A 21965-nucleotide genomic window follows, 5' to 3' on the forward strand; every position below is an offset into this window, starting at 1 on the left:
TTTTTGCCATCATCCTGGCCTCAGCTTCCCAGAGCTGTCCCTGGTTCCCATTTTTCTGGAGTCTGAAGCTACAGGTACTGGCTCACAGGTGCTACCAACACAGGTCAGTGCTGCCGCCTACAGTAACCTTGCTCTCAGCAAGGTCTCAGGGCCTTGTTCAGAGAGCAGCAGCCCTGCAATGTAGCACATAGAAGTGTCTGCCAAAATCTGCCAAGGCACTCAGATGATTCTGAAGACAGGAAGTCGAAAGCTCACCTGAGTCCTTAGCCAAAAGCACGGGCTAGCTGTGAGGGTCTGCTAGAGCAAGCTGCAGCTCGTGCAGTGCCACACTGGCAGGGTGGCACACGGGCTCGGGCTCGCTGTTCTCAGGGATTGTTCACATGGAGCCTGAAAGGCTGGGAAGGTAAGGGTTTGCCGGCCAGGCAGGCCAGGGAGCTGCTCAGACCCACCTTCCTGTCCTCTCAGGACTCCTGGTTACAGAGCTGAAGGAGCAAACAGAACTCACTAAAGAAACTGAGAGGAGTCCGACAGGGGGTCCCTCTCACAGCGCACACCATCGCAATTTAACTGTTCAAGAGTTCCCAAACTGGCCGGGCAGTGGTGGCACACACCTATAATCCTAGCACTTGGGAGGCAGAGGCAGGCGGATTTCTGAGTTTGAGGCCAACCTGGTCTACAGAGTGAGTTCCAGGACAGCCAGGGATATACAGAGAAACCCTGTCTTGAAAAACCAAACCAAACCAAACCAAAAAAAAAAAAAAAAGAGTTGCCAAATTGGGGTCTCTGTGAGAGCACTTCTGTCCCAATCTCACCTGATGCTTATGGGGTGTTCCCTGGCTACGCGGTAGCCCTTATAGGCTAAAGATGTGTTTCTCAGGTGGCTAGAAATACTAAGACATCTCTATTATCCTCTAAGACACAGAAAGAGGAAGAGTCCAGGTGCAGACTGGGCATACAGCAGTGTCAGGGCTACAACCTAAGGACACAGGGGGACACAGAGCTGAGAGGAGACAGAAAGAGCCTCCGGAGTCTGCAGGGAACCAAGCTCTGCCGTATTTGTGGAACTGTGTTTTAAGCTGCTGCTCAGTGAGGAGTCACATGACCAGCAGGTCTAAGGGCAGTCACATGACCAGCGGGTCTAAGGGCAGTCTGGGTGACCACCCCCAAAGGTGTGCAGGTGCAATAGTTAGCAGTGTTTCTCAGGGACACTCTTCAGGACTTCAGAGTTACTGTAGACATAAGTCTACAGCCATTTGCACTCTGGGACAAAGGCAAAGGCTCACTGGTGTTCCTCAGATATTGGTGGGAGGCTCTGATAGAAGCTCTGTCAGGGCCAAGGCCAAGCCTGGGGTATACCTCACACACACATGCTGTGTGGAATCAGTGACTCGGGATGTGGAGGTGTCTGATAGCCCTGACATCCAGCTCACGGCTGCCTCGGTCCTGAGGTGTGTCAGAGACGCAGATGGAAGGGTTGTCAGCATAGCAGGCCACTAGGTTTTAGCCAAGGCAGGCTGAGAGCCCACCTCTTGACCCAGGGTCATTCATTGCCTTACCTGAGTACATATGCAAAGACTCTTTTCGCCATCTCTACATACCTGGGGGCCAGACCCCTACCTGGCATCACAGCAGAACTGGGAATGGATGGCCAGCAGAGTGAGGCTTGAGTCTCTGCATAAAATAACCACAGGGGCCATCTGCTCTCTGCTCCCCAGATGAACAGGGGCTCAGATGAAGTTGGAGTCCTGGGAATTGGAGTTGTTGAGGCACACGTAGGGAGAGTGTGATCTGCCCCGTGCACCACATATCAGGTTGTCACAGACAACATCCAGTCTCCACCTGTGGGAGACGAGTCAGCATGGACAGGCAACTGTTGGCACAAAGCCTCCACCCAGGAGCATAGAAGTGACTTGGACTTGGCAGGTGTTCTCCAGCCTCATTCTTCAGCCACTCTAAGTTAACCAAGAACTATCTCTAGGTTAGTGGCCTGTGTGCCCTGGGCAGCAACTTCTTGTCGGGACTTCAAGGTCCATGTTTGAAAATTATTCCACATCCTCTGGAAAGCAGGCCAGGTGAACCCTAGGGCTCTAGAACACCTGCCAGGCCAGTGTCAGCTTGTGGGTGGGGGGTCAGGGCCCATCTGGGGAGAAAGAATGTGTGGGTTATGCCTGCAGACGAAGACCTGGAAAGTCACCACTGGCTTTGGCAAGCCTGGGCCAAAGAGACTCATTCACATTTTGTAGGTAGCTGGCAGGAAGCCTGGGGCAATGTTGGAGAATGTTTTGATGGCCTGGACCCACTAACAGGAAACCCTCTGCAGGCCAAGATCTCCAGTAGACTGGAGCTGGCGGTAGCACTCACTGGGAGCTTAGCCCTGAGCCAATTCTCAACAGCCAAACATCTGGGTACAGAAGTAACAGGCAGACCCATGTAGGGAAGCCAGAGACTTCTCCATGCATTAACACCCAACCCTCACTACCAGAAGCCAGGGTAGACCATGGCAAGATAACACTATCTAGCTCCACCCAGGGAGGTGCTGGGGCTAGACATTTCAGTAGGTGAGAAAGACCAGCTAGGCAACACTGCACCCCTTAGCCTGGGGCTAAATGCCATCTCACCCTTCCATGGCCTAGGGTCTACCACATAGATGCAGCCACTGCCTTCCCAGCTAGCAGAACTGTAAGGGTTCTGGCTCTGCCCCTGATCCCAGAAGCCTGGGTGGGGGGCGGGGGAAGTTGATGCTGTGCAGGAGGAAGCTAGAAGACACAGCTTTTGGCTGTTTAGATGCCTCATTTGGAATACTCCAGTTGACATCCCAATGCCTGGGGTATGGAGGCTTAGCTATCCCATGTCTACTGCTGGGATTAGTGATGACAAATTTCCTTGAGGTCTGTCAGTTCTTTTACTATGCAGGTACACAAAGTAATGCTATGTGACCTTGCTCCTTAATTTAAAACTATTGGTTGAATAAAGATGCTGACAGCCTATAGCTGATGAGGAGAGAGGTAGGGAGGGTTTCAATTCTGAGGCTGGGAGACTGAGGACCACGAGGGGAGAGAGAAGGTGGAGAAGACATAATGAAGTAGATGAATTATAAAACTGGCCACATGGGCTGGCCAGTCAGAATAAGGATCCATGCCCTATCTTGGAGTTATTGGCAGGGAGGTAGACATAACATAGAGGATAGATTATCTGCCCAGCTCTAGTGCTTTAAAAGTTTTATTATAAATATAAATGTCTTTTATCTGGGGCAGGGTAGAAACCTCCAATTGAGATTAAATACATAGTACAGGGGTCTCTGAACACCTAACAGTGGCCAGTCAGGGATTTGGGCACCATGCTAATGAGGGCCAACCTTCCCCATCTTGTGACCCTAGAGGACAATTAACAGCATGGTACCTCTGACCATAGCTACATGTCTCAGTCCCAAGCAGCTGGGTCCCTGAACACTTCACGTCCAGAAAGGAAAAGAAACCTACCTCTGTTCTGGGTCATCCTCCAAGCTGCTCTCCTGTGTCCTTTCACACCAAAGGTGGCACCGTCACGGCTCATCACTAAGTAGTCTGCCACGACACTAGGCCCAACTGCACTTTCACCTGTTGGATGTCTGCCAAGGGTACTCGCCTCTCTCGAGTGCCGACGCCCTGGGGTGAAACACTGAACACACTGCTGGTGGCCCTTGCCGATTCTCCTTCACTAAGACCTAGTGGCCAGAACTGGTAAACTAGGAGTCAGAGGCCAGGCCAGCTCAGAAAGTGACCCTTTTATGTAGCTGGGACACTGGCTGGGTCGTCAGGCTAATGTGCCTGAAAATTACCCAAGCACATCCTTTTGTGCAGTTACCTAATGATGTGTGAAACGCACATTTATAAATGAATCTAATTGGCTCAGATGGACTAAGTGGCCATTGCTCAGAGATTCCCAATACACTGGGCTGGGAATAGGAGCAGCAGGCAGGACGATCATCACAGATGAGGCAGAATTCCCTAGGGGAGGACACAGGATGAAGGGTGTGCACTATCGTCCAAACACCTAACGTATGCACACCTCCAACCTGACTTCTACATACAGCCTTGTCCTGTGAGGCAAGGGACAGGGCAGCCATGCAGGAAGGCCAGGACACTGCTTGTAGGGGAAGGTACTTTTGTACTTAGCAAAGCAGGCATTCCAGAGATGAGGTCTTCCCCCACTAAGCTCAGTCAGAAATGGCCACCAGACTGACTTCCCAGCATTTAGGAGGCTAGGGCAGGAGGCGTGTATATAGCAACATCATCTCAGAGCCATTCCTCCCCAACCAAACTTAAAAGCATCACAATCCCTTATGTTGTAGATATTTGTTTTGTTTTGTTTTGTTTTGTTTTGTTTTAATGTACCTCTCCTACATCTTGATCTTACAAGGCAGTCTCAGATCCAGAGGTGTTTTCCTAATTTATTATTATATGGGTGTGTGCCAGCACACAGATTTGTGCACCACATGCACACAGTACCCAGAGAAGCTAGAAGAGGGTGTTGGATCCCCTAGAAGTTAACCTAGAAGGTTGTTTGCCATCATGTGGGTTTGTGAACTGAGCTATTGCTCAAGCCCCCTATGATCATTTGCTTAGGCCTTTCTTACAGTAGCAAACTGCTCCCAGAGCCCCAGGCTGGTTCCACAAACAGCTTGCTTCTAAGAATGGGCTTTCACAGCCTCATCAACAAAGTGTTAAGTCTGCAGACTGGAATCTTTGGTCCAGCCACTCAAGAGCTCAGTCCAGCAGGGTTGTGGTCAACTGTGGGCAGTCAGAAGGAGCAAGTGGGCTATCAACCCCCCCCCCAACCAATCAAACAACAAAACCAAGCTCAGTTTGTGTTTCACAACTTTAATAGAATATTCTAACTATTCTGTACAAATTGAAAACACCGTATTCAGTTACAAATGTGTTATTGGGTAAGGCTGAGCACACTCTACATGGCTGGTCACTGTGGACATGGCTGTCCTGGCTACCAGAGACACAACCATACTCTCGGAAACACCCCCCCCTCACACACACACACACCAACCAGTCACCAAACCCAGGTGTGGCCCTGGTGTGCACAGTACAAGCTGAAGCTGTACTCTACAGGCCAGAGATTCCTAGTGAGGGAGAACTTCTGCCCCCTGACTACACCCTGCCAACTTCCAGAGGCAATAACATGTGGTCTGCATGGCACAGCACAGCTGGTGGCAGGAAGCAGCAGGGCTTCCTCCATGAGCCTCCCTCCACTTGGTGTCATCCTCCTGATCAAGTCAGCAACATGGTCTCCTAAGTGGGAGGAGGACAGTGAAGTTCAAAGCTCCCCAAGCACAAGTAAATAAATAAGTACGAGGTGAACCCGATGGCCCTGGCCTCAGAGGTGTGTGCCACAACCCACCCACCCCTAAAACCAAAACGCAAGGAAAAAAAAAAATGCTCTAAGGCGAGCCCAGCTTCCTCTACAGTGCTTGGGCGATGACTAGGGCACAGCAGCTGGAGCAGCTTCCCACGCAGTTCAGCGGCTGGAAATCATGGGGCCTTGCCAGTAGAGGAGGGCCGGGTGCACACAATCCCAGGCTCTGTCAATCCCAGGCACAATCTCAGTCCACCCCAAGTGATCTTCAGGCACCAAAGCTGCAGGTGCTACAACTAAATCTCCTATTCTGAACTGCAGCAGTCTCCACTGTACAAGTTTAGCAAAGTAAGAAGGGAAGGGGGAGAGGAATCATGCACTTGGAAATGGTTAGATGTCACAGCACTGTCAACAAAATTCTGCTTTGGCAGGGACTGAGGCTCCTGCCTGCGGCCTGCGGTCCTGACAGCCATCCACAAGGCGGCCCCACAGGGTCACTGCTTCTCACTGCTGCTTGCACTCCGCTGGCTGGATGGGTTCTTTCTGTAAGGAGAATACAGGATTTGAAGAGAATAAAACAAGTATCACTCATCAAGCCTCCCCTTCCCATAAGAACCAAGACCCAGTAAGCTCATTCCTTCTTACCAAAAAGATGGCTTCCACAAACGGACTTTAAGAGCTGACACAGAAACAGGTCAGCGCCCCAGAGAAGAGTCCCAGGTGTCTGCTTTCCTGTTCTAACGTAAAGTCTAACTTAGAATGTGTTAGGCAGACACTTGCTGGGGTCACATGAGAGACTTTGCTGCTGGTACAGATCACACCGGCCTGTGCCAGCAACTTCCTCTCTCTAGGGCAGCCTGGTCCTGGGATTCATGCAGGGAAGGCAGTCCTGAGCAGGCTGGCTCTCTCTGATAATACCCAAACAGATTCAACTCCAGTGGTTCATAGTGCAGGGGCAAATGGTCAGAGGCCAGCTCCTATAGAGCCATGTCTTATCAGTCTCATAGAGCATGAGTCCAGATCACACCTGTCTGAAGAACAAGGTGACTTCAATCTAACCTAACACACAAACCTGGTTTCTTTAAAACACATTCAAGATCTGGGAGCTTTGTATGGAGGACGATAAAAGCCTGAGGACAGACAAGGACCTTACTGCTGCCTCAGAGCTAAGATATGTACTCAACTCATCTGTTTCCCAGAATCCCTGGGAACTACAACTTCAAATCACTGTGGTATAACCTTTAATTCCAGGCTGAGGCAGAGAAACACATGCTCAAAGCCAGTCTGACCCACACACAAGGCTCATGTCTCCAAGTAACAAAGGCTGGCGATGCAGCCCAGCAGTGTAGCACTTGACGGGTGTGCCCAAGGCCCTGGGCTTGATCCTCAGCACCACATCAAAAACCTATTATTTTTATAGAAGAACCATGTATGAACCCCTGGCTGACCTTGAACTCACTGCTTGCATTGGCCTCTCAAGTGCTGGAGAAAAAATTACTCTTCTGCTTTGAGATAGGGTCTCACTTATACAGTCTTGGTTGTTCTGGAACTTTGTAAACCAGGGTGGCCTTGAACTCATGGGGAACTGCCTGTTCCTGCACCTCGAATGCTAAGGTAAAATGTGTTTTGCCTACATGTATGTCTACACACCATGTACGTTCCTAGTACCATCAGAAGCAGAAGAGGAGGTGGTCAGACTGCTTGGAACTAGTTACAGAGAGTTGCATGTAAGCTGCCACGTGGACGCCGAGAACTTCAACTTTGGAAGAGCAGCCTGTGCTCTTAAGCTAAGCCTATCTCTCCAGCCCCGATAAAATATATTTATTAAAAAGTTATTCTGTGTGGTGTGGTGGCACACACCTTTAATCCCAGCACTCAGGAGGTGGAGGCAATCGGATCTCTGAGTGTTTGAGTCCAGCCTCTCTACAAAGCAAGTTCCAGGACAGCCAGGGCTGTTTACACAAAGAAACCCTGTCTCAAAAAAAACCACCAAAAAAAAAAAAAAAAGATTGACTATGGCTATGGGAGTGGAGGGGGGGTCTAAGAAAAACCTGTATCAACATGTATGTTAACACCACAAGTATCTATGGTGTAAGATGAGACCAGAGTCCACCTTGAGGCATCACACTTCAGGGGCAAAAATACAATGTCGAGGCACACAAGAGAGAATCTTGGCTTGGTTAGACCTCTACTTTTTCCAATTTAAAAATTTATGTGTGCTATCTGTGTGAGGTTAGGTATCAGATCCCCTGTAACTGGAATTACAGATGGTTGTAAGCTATTGTGTGGATATTGGGAAGTAAACCCAGGATCTCTAGAACAACTAGTGCTCTTCACCACTGAGCTCTCTCCAGCCTGAGAAGAACACAGGGATATACGGAGCCCTCCAGGTTATGGTTCCCACCCCTACCTGTGTTTCAGGGGCCTTGTAAGTCAACAAGGAACCCAAGCCCAGATATGCTATGCTATTCTGAGCAGTCAACTTCACTGTTATGTGGAATGAACTCAAACCCAAGCTGCTGGGCACTCCTGTGGGAGACTTTATGGGATTATTTGAAGTGGAAAGACCTACCTTAAATCTAGGCCACAGCTCCTAGTGGTAGTTTATGTAAAGGACATGGAAAAAGAAAGTTTCTGCTCTTTACCTGCTTGCCCTCACTGTCTGGCAAGTCCATTCCTTCACTGGCGTTAGAGCCTATTTCTTTGGGATGGCGACATATGCACAAAACCAGCTGAGACACCCAACTTTGTGGACCAAATAAGGATCAGATGTTTGAACTTTCCGTTGGGAGACAGCCATTTCTAGAATAGCTGAATCACAGACTGTAAGCCATTCTAGTAAATCCCATTTACAATGGATTCATTCTATCAGTTGTTTCTCTAGAGAAGCTCAATACAGATGCCCATCAAGCAAGAGCTGTCAAAAGACAGCCAAGGCTAGATCTAGAGGTAGTCAACACAGTGGTCATGGTCACTAATCCACTGACCTAGAGAGCATCAGAGGCAGGGTGTCCCAAGCGAGTACAGCAGGGGTAGGAGAGAAGAAGGCAAGCAATGCACACAAGGGAAGGAGTGGGAGCTCTAGGGGCTGGGGTGCAACTGGGGTCTCCCCCAGCACAGAGAAATAAAGGCATTGCAGGTAAAAAAACCAAGTGGGCAAGGAGTAGGTGCCTCCCTACCACTGCCTCAGAACATAGGCATCCTGAACTTTATCCCGTTACTTAAATGAAGTGGCATTTTGACCAAAGGAATGTAAAATTTTTTGTCTCCAATAAAACCAAAACTCAAGGATGTAAAAATCCAAAACATAAGCCATAGCAGTTTAGGTAATGAAGCTACCAAGGAAAATAATCTTTATTAGGGTGGCAGAAGAGGCCGTTGGAAAGGTAAGAACAGTGAAGCAGCGGGTTTACACAAGGAACCCACAGTTCCACACCCAACCCATGCCAGGCAGTAGGCAGTAGTATCCACCCACGCTACTGGGATAACAACCCCTTGAAGGGGATTTTGCAAATGGGACACTTACTGGCTTTGGCCTGTGACACAGTCAGAAACTAAATTGCAACTGAACTGTAGCTTCTGCTACATCACAAATCTCAATGAAAAATTGGCTGGCCTCTCAACATTAGCACTTAAAATGCGTAAGTTGGTCAAAACCTCGATCACCACGATCACATAAAGTGGGGTTACATAAAGTGGGGATATCAAAAGCATGGTGGGTCTGAGAAAGGTGGAGCTGAGGTCATTTATATACTCCACTATGTCAGCTGCACTAGAGGGCAAGGCCCACACCAAAGCTACCAGCAGGTGGACACACACCATGGTCTGCTACTATGGCTTTGATAAAGAGGAATATTTAAATACTGACAGTCAACTGCACCTAACAGCTAGAGTAAAGAAGGCCCCAGAGTGAGCCCATCAAAGACAACAGGCCTAGGCTCTGTCAGACTCCTGTCACTCTGGACAATTCCTTATAAACTCTCGCCTACAAATAAAAAAGGCAGGGGCCTACACACGGGATCCTTGTGGTGCCTCCCATTCTGCCTGGCCTTTCTTCCTTTTCTTACTGCATTAGATATGTGCAAAAGCTGTGAGCACCCCACAGGGAAAACCTTGTCACTGGCAAGGGCAAGGGCCTTCCTTCACTGCTAGTTACTTATAGGTGGGTGTGATCTCCAAACTAAACAGGGAAAACAAGGTGCCCTACATTGTGTCCACAACTGGCTCTGTCATCCTCCAAACAAATCTTGAGATGGGGCTTTATAGTGGCCATACTGGCAGGTACACCAGGCCACCTGACCTGATCCTTTTGTTCACTCACTGGTCTGCCCAATGCCTGGTAGACACCTAGACAAAGCCAGAGCAACTACAGTCACATAGTGTCTTTAAGCCTGGTGCAGTGTAGACAAGAGGTACTTTTCTATCAGGGCTTTTTGTCCGGGGTGACCCCAGAGACTCTTGTTCTGTTACCAGTGACAATGCTCCCCACAGCACAGCTCAGGCCCTGAAGGTAGGAGCTGAGTCTCACGGTTCCGCTGGTTTTACAAATGCATTAACTGTGGAACCAGTCAAGTGCCACTCACAAGGCCCAGAGGCAGCCCTAGCTCCTATACAATGTAATGGATCACACCTTTCTATGTCCCAGAAGTCAAAATAATCAACAAATCAGTTACAGACAGCAATTTGGAAGTTAGGTATGAACAGATTCCACCTTACCTAGAAACGCATGAATGATTAACACAAAAATTACACCTAAATGGGGAAAAAAATTGAAAGGAACTGTCAGCATGAAAGAAAATGAAATGCACAAAATTATACAGGAGGCAACAGCCACATTCTCATGATACAAGGGCTTCCAGTAGGGGTAGGAGCAGCTTCAGCACACCAGAGCTGCATGCCTTCCCGAGGTCAAGCCTTATCCCCTCTTACAATAGACAACGCCCAGACAACACTGTGTGCAGTTTTTTAGTGATGATTCCAGTTACCCTCCACTTTGGAGAGTGCACATGAAGCCACAGAACAATCACACCTTGACCTAAGGACAGAAGGACCACCCCCTTGGGTTGCCTCAACAACAGCTCTTCACTGTACCCCCATTGCCTAATTCTGAAGCTTCTTTCCACCCCTAGACAATGCAAAAGGCCAAGTGTTTGTGGGGTTTTCTACTAATCACATGATAAACTGGGTGAGAGGCTCTCTTCAAAAACGGGGATATGAGAGGAGACAGAAGGCAAAGGGAAAACAACAGGAAGAAGAAATGGGAGGAGAGGGGGTGCAATGGAGGCTGCGTGAGACAAGCACAGCACAGAAGCCAAGGTGCACCAAGTTGGAATATGCACGTGACAAGCTGCCCTGATCCCTGCCAACTGCACTGTGACCATGTGTCCATCCACTGCTCAGAGCATGAACAGCCAACACCCCAAGGCTCACCAGGCAGTACAGTCTCCATGACCCAAAAGTGACCTTTAGAGGAGAGTGGCATTTGTGTGGGTGGCAGCAACTTTCCCATTTTTCCCTCAGGGAACTTCCCAGTGTGTGCATGCATTCTCAGCAGCACAGCAGTCACAACACCAAGTCGCTGCACTGACAGCTTTTAGCACACACTCCACACAGGGAAAACAAGGACAACGGACGGACACTAGCCAGTCAGAGACGTAAAGCACAGGGACACCAGGCAGGGATGCACTCCAACAGACCCCACACTGTCAAATACAGAAAAGTATGGCTGCACTAGAGCAGCTCAGGGCATCCTGCCATCGGGTACCACAGCCCCCTAATGAAGATTCTCCTGAGACCACAGAGAAAATCCCCAAACTTCCAGGTGAAATTGGTAGTGCAGATTGTCTTTTATTTTGCCAGTCTTCCTGTTCTGCAACCAATCACTATGCATATGTATATATACACGTATGATGCTTTTTGTCAATCTCCTCAGCAAAAATTCTGACCACAACCTAATGTTCTATTTTTTTTAAGATTTATTTATTTGTTTGTTTGTTTGTTTGTTTGTTTTATGTAAGTACACTGTAGCTGTCTTCAGACACTCCAGAAGAGGGAGTCAGATCTTGTTATGGATGGTTATGAGCCACCATGTGGTTGCTGGGATTTGAACTCCGGACCTTTGGAAGAGCAGTCGGGTGCTCTTACCCACTGAGCCATCTCACCAGCCCCTAATGTTCTCTTTATTATCGCACACAATTCACACCAGGTGCTCTGCAGATGCACATGGGTGCCTCCTGTCACAACATCCCTCTAAGGAAGAGCTGGAAGCAATGCATGTTCAAGTCTACAGAGAACTGAGTAACACTCAGTTGGATCTGATGCCTAACATTCCAGGCAGAGGAGTTGCCTTTGCTGATCTGTGGATTTTCTGACATGTATAATCTTAGCATCATTGCCTCAAAGTGGGAACAGCTTCAAATGCCCCACTGTGCAATACTAGTAAGCTCAGGACGTCCCCAAATAACTAACCTTAGGGTTAACATCAGCATCATCCTCATCTTCTCCTTCCTCATCACCTTCCAATTCCTGTATTAAAGAGACAAAAGAATGATGACTAGGGTGTGACTGAAGAGCATCACCTGAACCTGTACAAAGTAACACATAGCTCACTCTGCACAACACTTGCTAATTCTTACAAAAGCAGCCAGGGCTACACTCAATGCTTAAGAGGACAAACAGCCCTTGCAGAGACAATGAATTCAGTTCCTAGCATCTACGTCAGACAGCTCACAGCCACTGCAGACTTTTGCTTGAGGAGATCTATCTGATGCCTTCTGCACTCCACAGGAACCAGCATATATGCATGCATACCCAGACAGACGTGCATAATCTTAAAAAATTATTTCTTTCAAAAGAAAACAAAAAGAAATAGTAGTTGAATAGGCTGATCCAGAAGCTCGGCTTCCACAAGCAAATCACAGCAGAGCCCTGCGTTAGGGCCACAGTCACTAACAATCACTCTCTATCTTTTCCTCTTCACAGATAATTCTGAAACATTTCCAAAAAAAATCAGACATCCCTTATTAAATGGCTACTAATGTGCATTTTTTTAAAAAAAAATATTTATTTAACATGCCTACACTGTCACTGTCTTCAGACACACCAGAAGAGGACATCAGATCCCATTATAGATGGTTGAGTCACCTTGTGGCTGCTGGGAATTGAACTCAGGACCTCTGGAAGAGCAGCCAGTGCTCTTAACTGCTAAACCATCTCTCCAGTTCTAATATACATCTTTATACACAATTACAGGATCAAAATCTATGGGCACCAAACCCAAATGGTTTCAAAATTGCAACTGAAACCAAGCAAGATCCTTGGACTTCCTAACTTCAAGCAGACAAGGGAAAGCCACACAAGGTTGGAGTAAGGACACTGCATATGACTTCTTCCTTACCTCCTCTTCACCCTCCTCGCCTTCTTCAAACTGCAGAGCAAACAGAAAAACAACTTAAATTTCCAGAACCATAATGTAGCCCCAATGCCAAGCCGACAAGCACCCTGCTAGGCTAAAGGCAGCATAAAGCTTGGTGCTGCTACAGAAGCAGTGATGGCTCCATCTGGGTATCCGTGAGGCACATGCTGCTGTTGCAGGCCCAACAGATCAGCACTGTGTGTGTAAGCAGCCTCCCAGGACTGAAAGTTGTTCAAGAGTTAAGGATGGGGAGAGGTGATGACTTGTGGGCTGAACATGCTGGAATAGCTCCCTGTCTATCTTCAGCCTGAAACAGGGGCAACAGGACTCATTTGGGAAGAGGGACTCTCAACTGAGAAATTGCCTCCATGAGATGTACCTATAGGCAAGCCAGTAATACATTTTCTTGATTAATGATTAATGTGGTACGGCCCAGCTCACTGTATGTGGTGTCACCCCTAGGCTAGTGGTCCTTAGTGCTATAAGAAGACAAGCTGAGCAAGTCAGTAAGCAGCATTTCTCTAGGGTCTCTGCATTAGTTTCTGCCTCTAGGTTCCTAACCTTATTTTCCTGGATGATGGAAGATCCAGGTAAGATCAAGCCCTTCATTCGCAAGTTGCTTTCAGTGATAATATTTCATCACAGCAACAAATACCCAACTAAGACCAAGGCTAAGCTAAATTAATCAGCTGTTTAATTGCATACAAAAATTTTGGCATTTCATACCTCAAATAGTGGGGTGGGACAGCCTTTATTAGGTTTCTTTTTTATGTATTTTATAAACATTTATAAAATCTTGGTGTTTAGTCAAAATCAATGTGAAACCACAACCAAAGCTTTGTGTCGATTTCTCTAATATGTTTTTGATCAGATAATTTCAAGTTCCAAACATGAGCGGGTTTCTAAAGTCTGGTCACTCTAGTACCAGTGATTACTAGCACATGAGAAGGCAGTTGATTTGCCACTTATAAGACCACTCACATATTCCATTGAGACAATATGGAAGTGCAACTTCAAAAAGCCAGAACCCACTGGCCTCCTGGCACCACCAAGCAGCAAGGAGGGACCCAGCCACAAAGTAGTGTCTTTCCCCCATGGCATCTAAGCCGGTTTCTAAAAGACAGGCCTTTTTTTTTTTTTTTTTTAAAGATCAGGGCTTCCCTATCTTAGCCCAAACAAGTCTCAAAACACTCAATTCTATCTCAATCTCCCGAGTGCCAGGGTGACAGTTGTACTGCATGAATCCAAGAGAGAAGTTACACCTGAACGAGCCCAGTGTTATTATCTTAAGATTCAAGTACATTTCTTTCCTCAGGAACTTGAGAAAAAAAATCATCTGTTGGGGTAAAAAGGGTCTGCACCAAGTGCACCTCCCACACTGACAGGCCAGCTGCTTTCCCCACTAACAACCCCTCTGGTCTTGTACCCAGTAGTAATGTGTTTCTTACACTTGCTTTCAGTGCCTGGTGAGTAAGGCTGCTGTAGCCAGCTCCTCAGTATGAGGACAGAAGAGACTATGTAGACCCTCACTTGCTATCCTTAAAGCATACGCTCACAGTATCATACACTCTTTGGCCTGAACAAGAAAATCCACATATATGCACATGCTCACACTGCTGGCTTAGACCTTTCAGACCCTGTGTTAAGTATGAAGACCACTGAACTGGGGGCAAACTTTCCAATGACTCTGGTTAACTTCATCAGTTCTACCATTACAGCAGCACACATCAGTGGTGCAGTTAGCCCTACCGCCACCATCTTTAGAATGCTGCCTTAGAATTGCTGTGTAATTAGATTGTCCTAAAACCTATGCCTCTACACTGCAGGAAACAACCAATGCTAAGCACTATCCACAACTATTTCTGCCTAAGGAACAAGCAAGACTTTTTGAAGCTAACACCCACAAGAACAATCAGGAGAGGCAGCCCTCCATGCATCAGAGATAGGCCGTTAGACCTGCCTGATCACCTCACTCCCCATCTAAAGTACCAACAGACTCATGAGCTCTTCAAATAAAGGTTAATAACTTGACCTCTACAAACTGTGATAACTTGGGGACAACCCAAGCCTTAGCCACCATGAGATCTTGTGCCAGGTTACATTAAAAGTATAGCCTATTAAGTAATACCTGGAACACATCACAAAGGGTAGGAGGTTCTGGTGCAGGGCACTACTATGACACATGCCAGTATACCACCTACTAGTAACTGTCTGGTATGGCCCAATCTCCGTAAGGAAGGGTTTCTTCATACTGGATTTTGCTCAAGTTCTCAGGTTTTCCACAGAACAATTTGACCCTCAGGGTCTTAAGAAGGCAAGGTTAAATGAGTCATATCCTAGCTTTCCAGGTTACCGAGGACTGATATAGCCTCATGGGATATCCCCTCCTTTTCCTACAGCTTCTAGGATTCTCCTCCCCTTAGTCTACTGTCATAAACACAAGAGAGCTGTAGGGCCTTGGGTCTGAATGAATACACAGCTCTGGGCCTTCCAGGTAAGTGTCTAAGCACCCAGGTAACCACCACCCTGCCCCACATACATTGTCATCATCCTCTATGGCCTCCCCAGTGAAGTAGAGGACAGCCCGTGGCACGATGCGCTCACGGAAAAAGTGCCCAATTTCAAAGTCAGAGGCTAAGGTGAACTCGGAATCTTCATCCTGAGAGGGAAAACCAATAGTTAACTCATTTCAGTGGGTTAAAGACATGTTCGGTACACAACCCCCCCCCCCTTAACCCTTACTTCTGAATGATCTGCACTGCTGGGTAATAGTCACCACATTCAAAGCCACTTAAAAACACCTTAAAGCTGGGCTGGAGAGATGGCTCAGAGATTAAGAGCATTGCCTGCTCTTTCAGAGGTCCTGAGTTCAATTCCCAGCAACCACATGGTGGCTCACAACCATCTGTAACGGGATCCGATGACTTCTTCTGGTGTCTCTAAAGACAGCTACATTGTACTCATCATTCATAAAATAAAATCTTAAAAAAAAAAAAAAAGAAAGAAAAAAAGACCTTAAAGCTAATGTTCAAATTACACTACAAAATACCATGAAAACAATAAGGCAGGCAGGTGGCAGCTCTGCTACATGTCCTATGCTTCGGAGTACGGGGTTGGGGTCTCTACTGAGGACTAAAGGGCAGGCATGGAAAAAACATTCTCATGAGGCCCAAGGTATAATGACTTCACTTTACAGAAACTAAAGGAGAAGAATGGATCAGAAAGAGCAAGTGCTTATAAGAAATACTTGACAGAAAATCAGGGCTTTTGACAATACATCTTACCAGAGATTCTCCATCTCCAGAGGCTAGAAGAAGAAAAGAAAACACACTTATATTACAATGACACCAATGTTTAACATCCATACTGAAGGGAAATCAGCTGGCAGACAGCTCTCTCAGATCCCAACAAGGCACCGAGGCACCTTGTGAACATTTTACAAGCTCCATCTGTTACTATTATTTCAGTTAGATAAGGCAGTGGGTCAAAAAAGCTGAAGAGATTAAAGAATGAGCAGGAGGTAGGTGAATCAGCTGCCCTACTGGCACTATACAGAGACTGACCCTGTACACCCTTCAATGCTGAATGGTACGAGTTTATCTGCTATGGGGGAAAGAAAAGAACATGCACTCTGCTGATGACCCTGCAGTTAGGTTTGCAGCCTTTCACCCAAGGATGATTCATCCATCGGGGTCTACATGCAAGACCATCAAAGTAGTGCTGATATTCACCAGGTCAAACAGTAAGTTGTGGGCTTCTTGCCACACCCCCATGAAACCAAACAACCATTACCTGACAGATAATTTGGACCTTGACTAGCAATGTATTGGAGTAGATCTAATGCTCTGTTTAACTGTGGTGCCAGCGTTTCTCACAGGGCTCATGTCGGTTGTTGTTACAGCCTGACAGCATTCACTGGTACAAAACCACAGCATTGGGTGTATGAACACTACTTACAAGAGGCTGTTACCATGTAGGCAAGGAACAGTCTGAGGGCTGGACCCTGTCTCCCCAGTGACAAGCACCACAGCACATGCCTTCTAGGCCAATTCTGTAGGCCGAAGGTCAATGTAGTAGTATCTCCATCCTCAAATCTGTAGCCCAGTCCGAATACCATCCTCCTTCCTTTCCTGGTCCTAGAACTCATCACTTGATACAGTGAGACATCTCAAAATGTTGCCTGACTGATATTGTAGCCACTTCCTTATTTTCTCCTCTTCAACTTCCTGAAAGCATTGTTTAGAGTTTTTTGTTTTTGTTGTTTTGTTTTTTTTCAAGACAGGGTTTCTCTGTATAGCCCTGGCTGTCCTGGAACTCACTCTGTAGACCAGGCTGGTCACGAACTCAGAAATCCNCCTGCCTCTGCCTCCCGAGTGCTGAGATTAAAGGCGTGCGCCACCATGCCCGGTTGTTTACAGTTTTATATTCATTTCCCATTAAAATGCAGGCTGGAAACTGAATAAGCTAATTTCAGAGTTGTGCCACTATAAAACATGACCCCTAAAAATCACATCTGCTTATAAATGAATTCGGGGGGGGGGTGAGATAGGGAACTTTCGGGATAACATTTGAAATGTAAGTAAAGAAAATATCTAATAAAAAAAATAAATGAATTCCACTTTCACTGTTGCTTTAGGAACACTTTTAGGGAGCTAAGCATGGTGGCACTTGCCTTTAATCCCAGCACTCAGGAAGCAGAGGCAGGCAGATCTCTGTGAGTCCCAGAACAGCCTGGTATACAGAACAAGTCCTAGGACAGCCAGGGCTACCCAGAGAAACCCTATCTCAAAAAAACAAAAAATAAAATAAAATAAAATAATAATAATAATAATAATAATAATAATAATAATAATAATGAGTAGTTTTAGGAAACTTCCTAAGACAGGGTGTCACTATGTAGCTCTAGCTGTTCTAAAACTTACTATGTAGACATCCACCTGTCTCTGCCTCCCAAATGCTAGGATTAAAAGTGTGTGCACTATGCCCATCAAGAAGCCAACTCTTAAAGGCAGGGATCCTCCACCTGGGCCCCACACAGCCAGCCTGGTCCACCATGTATGTCAGTGTGTGCTCTAAAGGAATTTCCCCACACAGGAAACTTGAGCACTAAGCTTACTCTTACTTGCTAACAGAACATACTTTGTGCTTTGTAGGTTCAAAGTTAAATCATAGAAAATGGCCATTACAATAACATCACCCACATGTCCCATGAGGCACACATGGTGGACAACAGCAGCAAGCTCTGGGACAAAGCAAAGCCAAGTACCCAGATCCAGGACCGGACCTGCCTAAGGTCCCCCAAACAACTCTACATTGGATAATCTTGGCAGCAGGGATGAATATTTATGTCCAATGATGGTCTCTTCATGGAAAGTGACAAGAAAATGTCTCATACCCATTCTCTAACACTAAGAAAGGGTCTAGCCAAGCAACCCTCCCCCCACCCCATTATACAATTACTGTGGGACTGCCAAGATAGGAGTCCCCAAGTAGACTAGGCTCAAGGTCCTATCTTTATTATATAGCTCAGAAAACTAGCAAAACGCTTCAATGTTATAATTCTGTTTCTAGCCTTTAAAAACTTTATCACGTAGAAATTCCAATTAAAGCCCTGTGCTCTGTCAAATTGTATAAAACTAAAGAAAACTGAATTCACAAGAAGAAAAAAATGTTGGACTGGTAATCAGGTTTGTAACTGTGACTAGCTTGAGCCAGGAAGGGTCCTTGAGAATCTGTGGCTGCCTCCTGCCTAGGAAGCTGGCCTATCCCTTCCATATGCCAAGGAAAGTGGTCATCTTCTCCTGAGGCGCACACACTATTTCTTAGAGCTAATCAAGTATGAGGGAATGGAACAACTTTACAGAGAACACAGAGCGAGCTGCCCCTGCCCACCTTTCAGGGGGCTGAAGAAGTTGAAGAAGGACTCATTGGGCACTTGCTTGGTGATGGTTCGTACGGTGCCCCGGCCCTTGTGCTTCTGCTTTTTCTTGATGGTTTTGACTGTGACATTTTTTCCTTTCTTCCAGTCTATTGTACACCTGCAGGGACAAGGTAGCTGTTATAGACACTTGCCCCAAGAGAAATCCCACTACTGTCCAGGAAGGAAGCCAGAGCCCTATGTAACATCTGACACCACTCATCTGCAAACCAGGGAAAAGAGCCCCAAAGTCCATCTGAATGGCAGCTTACAAGAGCTAGCCTGGTCCCATCATCCTTGAATAACCAACGCTCGCATGAAAAAGCCAAGCCCTCTCCTACATGACAGACTGGCCCTGGAAAAAGATCTCCCCTAACCTAACCCCGAATACCCCAAGCCTCTGAATCAAGCAGGACTTGAATGAAGCCCAAAATCATTTAGTGACATTAACAGCACTGAGCTGGTTCTGGTGAGTGTTTTACTTCAACAGTCAATTTCCCAAACCGTGAGACACAACCACAGGAGTCAACTTCAAGCTGTATCTCCATTGAGTGGTCTAGAAACTAACACTGTCATTTATCAGGTAGCAAATTTGGTGCCATATTCCAAAGGTGTAAGTGAACTGTGACATGGACTGAACGTCACCATTCAACAAATACTTTTCCTCTTAAGAGTTTGGGGTTTTGCTGGGCACGATGGTGGCATAGCCTTTAATCCCAGCACTCTGGAGGCAGAGGCAGGTGGATCTCTAAGTGCAGCCTAGTCTACATAGCAAGGCTTAGGCAAGCCAGAGCGACCTAATAACACCCTGACCCCAAAACAACCCAAAAAAACACTTGCTGGAGAAATAGCTCAAAAGACCAGTATTTGCTTCCCAGCAATCACACAGTGGCATCACAACCATCCTCAACTTCAACTTCAGAGCATCTGATACCCTCTTTCAACATCTGTGGGTACCACATGCATGTGGTACAGATACAGATACACATGCAGACACAACACTCATACATCTTAAAGAGACTTGGGTCTGAGGACACAAGCCCCAAGGACACTTGGTCTTCATGTAAAGGACCTAGGTTTAATCTCCAGTATCACAAAAAACCAAAACCCCTTCAATTCCTGGTTATCTAAAGAATTCAAAGCCTGGCCCCATTCAAACAGAATCTGAGGACAGGCTTCCAAGTATATCTGAACCTTAAGACACGACGCACCTTCCAGTTTTAGCCATGTCCACATTGCAGCATCCCAACTATAAGATACTGCAAACAACTTCTGAAGGGATTTTAAGTGGTTCCAGACTTTAAAATATATATTTTTTAAAAATTATTGCTGGGTAGTGGTAGCACACACCTTTAATCTCAGCACTCGAGAGGCAGAGACAGGTGGATCTCTGTGTTTGAGGCCAACCTGGTTTACAGAGGGAGTTCCATGATGGAGAAACCCTGTCTCAAAAACAAACAGAAAAATATTTCTGTATAGCTCTAAGTACAAACTCGTGTGTGTGTGTGTGTGTGTGTGTGTGTGTGAGAGAGACTCTGCATACATGCACAGGTCAGATGCAGACAGAAGAGCTGTCCTCATGTCCTCCCCTAACACTTTCACCCAATCCTTTGAAGCAGGGTCTTCTTGAACCCAGGGCTCCTGTTTTCTTGACTAGGCTGGAAGCCCACAATTCCCAGCAATCTTTCCTCAGAGCTGGGTTTACAGACATGTGGCTTGTTATATAAGTTCTGGGGTTTGATCTCTGATCCTTATGCTTACACAGTCATCTCTCTGGCCCCTAAGACTTTTTTTTACATCATCCTGTTTTTTTATCTTTTTCTTTGTTTTACAGAGATCTTACTGTATATAGCCTAGCCTGGCCTTGAACTCTCATGCACCCCTACACCTGACTCTTCATTTTAAAATTCAAAACCATTACTGCTGTTATTGCAGAAAGACATGTTCTTACCCATCACAGTCCACAATTTCAGGACCTTCAAAAGAAAACGGGTCGGCTTTGTCTGGCTCTGATTTCATCTTGTACGTTTTCGTCAGGACAGGATTGGTGAAATAGTCGTTGGGTTCAAAGTGAAACTCTAGCACAAAAGACTAAAGCAAAAATCCAGAGTAAGAACTACTTAACATCTGCACAAAGAACTTAAGGAACTAACTCACAACGCATTACATAGCCCTTCCTACTAAAACCAACATGGGGATCCCCGCCCTGTATGAAATCTGGATCATATTTTGTGTTTTGCAGTGAGTGAGGTAAACAGAGAAAAATAGAGAGGACAGTGTCAGCTGCTCCCTTGAAGCTGCACAGTACCTCACAGAGTACACCGGAAGACAATATTTGCAGAAAAACAGGTCCAATGGCATCAAGAAAAAAACTAGCCATTTACAAATATATAAACAAAAAGTAAAGGAAATGGGCAGTGGTGGTGCACACCTTTAATTCTAGTACTTAGGAGGCAGAGGCAGGCAGATCCCTGAGTTCAAGGTCAGTCAAGGCTACACAGAGAAACCTGGTTTCAAAAGTACATACAAACAAAAACAAAACAAGCAAGATGATTTTCTGAGGCAAAATGTACCAAAACAAAAACCTCTGTGGGATTAGGCAGTGCTCTCGGACATATCATGTAACCAAAATAATTAAACCTCCATAATCATCATCTGTGATTTTTTTTGGAGGTGGGGGTGGGGGGGACAGTCCAATCAGATAGAATGAATATCTTGTGTGTTGTATAGATGCATAACCTGTCACTTAAAAAGCCTATGGCCTATGGTTTAGATAGGAAATAAGAGGTGGAACATCTGGGAGAGAAAGGATTCTGGGATAAAGCCAGAAGGGAGACTGGCCAGGAAGATGTGAGAAGGACGCATGGTACCTGAGCACAGGCAACCAGCCACCTGGCAGAATGTAAGCAGGAATGAATGGAATATTTTAAGTTATATCTAATCAGAGATGAACCTATGGTGAAGGTATTTGTAAATATATTTTGAGTCTGTATCTTACTTCTGGGAGCATGGCACTGGAAGGAAGAACTGGGCCTAACTTTAACATATTCTAGCCTAGCTGAACATGTTCACAGTAACCATTGCCTCAGCAGGAGCACAGCCCCAACTAACATACAGAGGAAGATAAGATTGGCTGGAAATGGATGTAATCATCAGAAATCAAACAAGCTACTAATAAGAGAGAGAGAGAGAGAGCCGGGCCTGGTGGCGCAGGCCTTTAATCCCAGCACTCGGGAGGCAGAGGCAGGTGGATTTCTGAGTTCGAGGCCAGCCTGGTCTACCAAGTGA

At 46.4% G+C, this 21965-nt stretch overlaps 1 protein-coding gene across 3 annotated transcripts in view; it reads right to left on the reverse strand.

Moving 5' to 3' along the window:
- Positions 1-4839: 4839 nt before the first annotated feature.
- The window catches only part of Nap1l4 (nucleosome assembly protein 1 like 4), a 35347-nt gene continuing 18221 nt past the window's right edge, over positions 4840-21965 (reverse strand). For 2 of the 3 annotated variants that reach the window (XM_021198062.2, XM_029536668.1), the window contains exons 9-15: positions 20629-20768; positions 18653-18798; positions 16045-16067; positions 15300-15419; positions 12743-12772; positions 11815-11871; positions 4840-5889 (exon numbers count right to left, since the gene is read on the reverse strand). In XM_021198062.2, the coding sequence (XP_021053721.1) occupies positions 5851-5889; positions 11815-11871; positions 12743-12772; positions 15300-15419; positions 16045-16067; positions 18653-18798; positions 20629-20768 (555 nt within the window). In that variant the 3' untranslated portion in view covers positions 4840-5850. Of the gene's footprint in view, positions 5890-10062; positions 10099-11814; positions 11872-12742; positions 12773-15299; positions 15420-16044; positions 16068-18652; positions 18799-20628; positions 20769-21965 lie in introns of all 3 variants that reach the window. The other variant, XM_021198080.2, reaches the window with a different exon arrangement.

Source organism: Mus pahari, chromosome 1, assembly GCF_900095145.1.
Source record: "Mus pahari chromosome 1, PAHARI_EIJ_v1.1, whole genome shotgun sequence".
Lineage (NCBI taxonomy): Eukaryota > Metazoa > Chordata > Mammalia > Rodentia > Muridae > Mus > Mus pahari.